Source organism: Chiloscyllium plagiosum, chromosome 29 (assembly GCF_004010195.1).
Source record: "Chiloscyllium plagiosum isolate BGI_BamShark_2017 chromosome 29, ASM401019v2, whole genome shotgun sequence".
Lineage (NCBI taxonomy): Eukaryota > Metazoa > Chordata > Chondrichthyes > Orectolobiformes > Hemiscylliidae > Chiloscyllium > Chiloscyllium plagiosum.
The window spans coordinates 48605364-48611482 of record NC_057738.1 but is presented as its reverse complement, the minus strand read 5'-3'; the positions used below and the strand labels follow the sequence as shown (position 1 = coordinate 48611482).

At 35.8% G+C, this 6119-nt stretch overlaps 1 protein-coding gene across 3 annotated transcripts in view; it reads right to left on the bottom strand.

The window, feature by feature from the left end:
* Nucleotides 1-728: 728 nt before the first annotated feature.
* LOC122564569 (uncharacterized protein KIAA1522 homolog) overlaps nucleotides 729-6119 on the bottom strand; it is a 281052-nt gene continuing 275661 nt past the window's right edge. For 2 of the 3 annotated variants that reach the window (XM_043719659.1, XM_043719660.1), the window contains exon 7: nucleotides 732-5280. In XM_043719659.1, coding sequence (XP_043575594.1) covers nucleotides 5237-5280 — 44 coding nt within the window. In that variant the 3' untranslated portion in view covers nucleotides 732-5236. Of the gene's footprint in view, nucleotides 5281-6119 lie in introns of all 3 variants that reach the window. The other variant, XM_043719658.1, reaches the window with a different exon arrangement.

Below are 6119 nucleotides of genomic sequence, written 5' to 3'. Positions count from 1 at the left end.
TGTGAACTAGCTAAAAAGTTACAAGAATAGCAGAGATGTAAAAGATGGACATTTTCCCAGAAGTGGTCAAATGGTGAAACTGGGCATTATTTGTTGGTTGGTGGAAAAATAATGTTGGAAAACTAGATTAGCAGAACTGTTATGACCTCAGGGAGGAAGGGTTCATTGATGATGATGACAATCATACCCTAGAACTTATCATCTGTCCAGTGGGAATAAAGGGAAATGCATTATGATACTGTACAGTTACACATTGCACGAGTGATGCGTAACAGGTGTTTGCGATTGTCTAAGACTATTGTTGCTGTGCAGAGTATTTAATGTGAAAGTTCCATTTGAATTTAAACTTGCATTTGTCTTTTAAAGCTCAGATAATTTCTATTTGTTCTTATTTGTGTTAAAATAAAAGCTACAAAAATTGGAATCTCATATGCTATTTCTTTATTGGGCAAATCATTTAATAAATTTAGTCACTTTGGCTTGCAGGGCCTCACTGGGATCAAAAAGGTTTCTTTTCCTGAGACTAGCCAATATTTAGCAGGAGATTTTCTTCATTCATTTACAAAACACCCAAATGAGACAATAAATGTAATTTTCAAATACATTTTCAGAGTTTCTTTGGTTGTGTATGCATCTATGTAGAAAAAAATTTATTTTTTGAATCAAGTGACAATTTCTTCTACTTAATTCAAAAGATGAGCTGACGAGGTCATGAAACAGTTCAGGATGGCATGGCATTTAACTAAAGAGATTTTACTCAGTTCTATTCCTGTACATGGTCAGGACAAACAGTCCCATTTTTCATCTTAAAATTACTCCAAATAGAAACACAAAAGTGAGACAAGTTGAAAATTCATTTGCTAATTTATTAACAGTAAAGAAATATATATATATATATATATATCATTGCACTAGTAATATTTTCCTAAAAACTTTGAAAATCATAGTTTATACCCTTAAGTGATTAAATTCATATTAATTAAGGCCATAGCCCATGTTAATGACCAACTATGCTGCAATATAAATGTAATGTCAAACATACATTGTGCAGTAAATTCTCATTCCTTTGCATTCACACTGCAGTGAGGATTCAGAAAATTGGCAGTACAGATACACATGTCAGAAGAAGGAATGAAGGAGCTGGGCCACAGGGTCTCTATTTGAATTAAATCATTATGATAACATGGTTATCTACAAAGAGAACAAACATTCAGCTTATTCCTGATCATTAATGCAACAAATAATCAAGATACTTTGAAGTGGTCCAATCAATAGGAGCTTGTGACTTACAGTTCAAAGGGTCCTGAACATTCCAATTATGGCATTCACGATAACCTCCTGTTTAAAAGATACAATTCCTTTGGTTTGGCTTCATGAATGTCACAACCTCAGGGTTTCCTTTACTGGGCCTTTGGCTGGTGGGATACAGCTCACCCTGCTGCTTAAAGCCACCTATGAGGGTTGTCACTTGAGTTTACAATTTGGTTTTTAATTCATCTATCAGCTCACTCATCCCTTTTTTTCTGAGAAATTGAATTCAAGATTAAAACTACAATTGCAATTCCTGGCCAGTGCAGAAAGTAAAACAAAGAACAAACAACTTTTAACATTTACATTGTTATATACACCCATGGAACCCTTCCTATGTGCCCGGTTACAGCAGAAAATTGGGAAGCCCCACTAGTACAAAGATTCAAATTTTAGAAACCTGATGAATACTGACTGTTTGTTCATTGTGAAGCAGTCTCATCATTTACTGGCACTTAGGGTGCTGGGAACTTGGGAATTTTTCAGAACTCAGTAGAACTTCCACAGCCACAGTGCGTCCTGTATCATATGAAGCATGTGGTAAGGTCCTAGGAAGATATCCAGTGAAAAGGGATTGGATTCTTGTGCAGGAAACAAATGGTTCACAATGAATTAACAATTCTGGAAAGCGATACAATATCTTTGAAGAGATTTAATGCTGCATAGATTTAGGATTGTGGAAGTGAGTTTGAACATCTAAGTGCACCCTGAGAAATTGTGGAATTAAACATCAAATAGAGAGCATAGTAATATGGACAAAAAATAGATGTTGTCATTGCCACCCCCATCCTCTGTACCCCAGAACTTCAAATGACCATTTGGCCTGTAAACAGCTTGGGAATAAACACACAAATAATTTGGCTTCAGCTATTTGACCCCACTCCATCTGCTTTATAAAATGTACATTTATATTGAAGAACATGATCACAATTTTAAATTAATTTGTGCAAGCCAAATATTGTCTCTTTAGAATATACTTGTTTCCAAGTGTGCTTTTTAAAGATTTATTTTCAAATAACTGATGCTTCCAGCAAGTGAGGGGCCTATTTAAGGGCCAATAATAAAAATCAGGTTCTTTGATTATGTGTAGCTCAAAAGATAAAAAGTTGGGCTAATTCTAAAATACCCTTAGCATTTCTCTGCAAGAACAATCACCCTCAATGATCAAATAGTTTCACAGACATAGCCATCATTTAATAGAACTGAAACCTGCCAAGTTCAGAATTTTCCCTGTGGCCATATCCATTTAAAATGATCAATCAATTGTTGAATATGACAACTGTTAACAACTTGTACAGAAAAACAATTATATTTCCAGGTGAAATTTGGCAGTGAGTGGATTCTGTTCCATTGAGTGTTAATGTTTAAATAATGATGAATACTTTGTTTCCAAACAGTTCTCTGGTTTGCAATAGGAACTGCAAAGCACACAGTTATATGTCCCACTGGGGTGACAAAGTAGCTGCACATTAATCTAAGATAAGGATAGGAATGCCAACTGAAAGGATTTGGATGTGGGACAATCAACAGAATGGTGCCATTATTGCTAAAGGAGGGCTGGTGCAATTTATTTTTCTGAAATCCAACAGGGTAGTTGTTATAAATGCCCACTGAAATTTTGGTTTAATCTTTTATTATTATTAATAGTTATTATTACTAATTTTTCAGTGTATAATATAAGCTGTTCACTTACCAACAGAACTACCAACATCTAGAAAACAAATCATTTTAATCATGCAGCTCTCAGGCAGCACCACAAGCCTCTGCTTTTAGAGGGGATGGTCATCATGAAAATCCAGCAAGTGACCATCCTCAAAATTAAACTCAAAGATTCATGAAAGACAAGTCATGACCAAGTCCTTAGTTGCCTGTTTTACACTTGTAGATAATGGTATATAGGTGGGTTTCTCCAATAAACAAGTGGAGGAGGGAAACTGCAAACAAGAGAGGAGTGCAATATTTGAAATGTGCAAAGTTTCCAGACAGCTCATTTAAAGATTGAATACAAAGCTTCTGTTCCAAAGCTGGCCAATGCATGTTTGTAAAGGGAAAACAGGGAAGTGTAAAGCAACATCTTTGATGAATGTTTTCCCTTCTCCCCTTGGCTCTGAGGAAGAACCCTCCTTTACTGAAACAGAGCTCACAAAGCCAGTGCAGATGTTATAACAGGAGCGTCCTCAAATACTAGCTGCATCACTTAAATGAAGGTGAACAGAATTAAACGTTTCACTCTACAGGAAGACGATTGTTGATGATATTGTATCATTATGTATTCACTTGCTAAAAACAAGATTTAAGAAAAACTTGATTACACAGAAGACACATTAACTGCAGAGTTTACAGAAAGCTTTGAAATGACTGAAAAAAAACCATATTGTCCATTTGTATTTGACTAGATTGAAGGTAATTCAGTGCTCTCATAAGACTACAGAAATAAAATTAGTGCCAACATTTATTTCAACAAAACTTAAATAAACCCTACATCCAGTGAAAATAGAATTCATACAAAAAAAAATCAGTGAAAGTGGAATGACAGTCTCTTCATTAGAGACTGGAGAAATTAGCTTTTTTTATTCATCATTTTCATTTACTTGTGATAAGTGTACCAATTTCAAGAATTTAAGAGCCCCTGATATTGATTGATTTGGATTTACCAATTAATTATCAAGAATCAGACAATTCAAGGCTTTTTTTTAAAAAAAAAGAACTTGCACTTTATAAATATATATCAAAGCTCCTTTCTCAGCTACCAGCAATCTAGCCTTGGGTCCAAATCTTCATCTTAGCCTTTCTATCATTTCTCAAATACAGAACGCATGAGGTGTTATAATCCAGTGACAATTACAAAGAACCTTCAATTCAGTGACTGTCCTTGAACCAGACCTCAGTTGGCTTCAGAGAATATAGCATCATTACCCAATGAACTGACTGTATTGCAGTGCTCCAATAAGACTGAACTCAGGTTAGGTTGGGAGCTGGAGAATGAGGCATTTTGAAACCTGGAAGTTGCAGCTTTCTGCCATTGGCTCCAGATAATGCCACATTCTAAGATAAAAGGAAATCAGTGCCCAAAATCAACCCCTGTCTTTGCACACTGAAGAGACTCAGGTTAGAAATCCAACATCACCTTCATAATAACAAAAGAATGAGGGAGGGGACAAAATACCAAAAGATAGGCAACTTGTGAAAGCCACATTATGGCCTGTATGTAGCTGCTGTCATTAGCAGGATAGTGGTATTATAATTTATTTACAATTTCAAAACCACAAGCTGAACCACAGCAAGTGACTTCTTTAGGGAGATCACTGGAAAGACAGTCTCTGATTTTTGATAGAGGACTTTTTTTGGCTTCAAGTTATTAATAGTCATTCTGCCTTATAAGTTAACAAAAGAGAATAAATTTCTAAGTAATTGCTGGTATTGATTCACCGATAAAGTAACCCCAAATCCCCTCATTTTATACGATAAGTGTGCTTCCTCCTGATTCTTTTTAAAATGTAGTTATTTAGACAGGGAAACATTATATCCTCATTGACAAATTTAAAAAGTCTTAAACCACCTCCTTTAACATGCATCTTGTTGCCATAGAAACCACAGCATTGAGTCAGGTGGTGGTGTTGCAATTGCACAATCCAGAATGACTAACAAAAATTATCCTCGCTCGTCTGAGATACCTCTGATCTCTGACTGTAATTAGCACAGCGACACTTTTCTGTCTTCTGCTTTCATGGAATTCAGTTACAGTATAAAGTAAAAGGTGCAGCACTCCAGGCAAATGTTTTCTTAGTTTTGCATAAACAAGGCCATTACGTTTCAGCAGAAAAGCTTTTCTGAAGAATTGCTCATTTTGGATTATTTCTGTCTTCCAAGGCATGGAGATTGACTTTGAGCGCAGTGAACTCTGAGGTTTGACGCCCAAATTCTTCAGTTACTCTTGCAGGGCCAGCTGTCCATTTCCAGCTTCCAGCTTCCCTACATTTAGGAAGAAAAATGTTTTAATTCTCAGATGTTTAACTGATGTGGATAAATCTCTCAAACATAACCTTCCACTTCATGCAAAATCATTTGCAATTTAGAGATACAATTTTATATCAGCCAGGTTTAGAGGAATTTATTGCTGAATTTTTAACTCTTTCCTATTACAGCACAAAGTCATTTTAATGAAAATTTTCAAACAGGCCTCTGAACAGGTCAGGATCAAACAGATTTCCTTCATTTACTGTCTGACCAAATTACAATCTGTTCATTAGAACAGAGGAATGATGCAAGAGAGGGCTGGGTAATAGACAAAGGGGAAGGTCAGTGGCAGATATTTAAACAGATATTTCATAACTCTCAAAATTTATTCCAGTCAAAAAGAAGGACTGTGTGTGAAGGATGAAGCAGTTAACAAAGGCCATCAAAAACTAAAACAAACAAAATGCTGAAAACCAGAGGAGTTTTTTTTTAAGAATCTGAGGCAGATGACTCAAAGGTTAATAGAAAGGAAGAAAATTAATTCTGAAAGTAAACTGGCAAGCAATATTAAAACAGACAGCAAGTGCTTCTGCAGGTAAATAAAAAGAGAATAGTTATATGAGACTCTTGGAGGATGTGACAGGGAATTTATAAAAAGTAAGAGGGAAATGGCAGATACTTTAAACCAATATTTTGCATCTGGCTTCAAGGTAGTAGAACATAGAACATAGAACAATACAGCACAGAAAAGGCCCTTCGGCCCACGATGTTGTGCCGAACATTTGTCCTAGCTTAAGCACCTATCCATGTACCTATCCAACTGCCGCTTAAAGGTCACCAATGATTCTGACTCT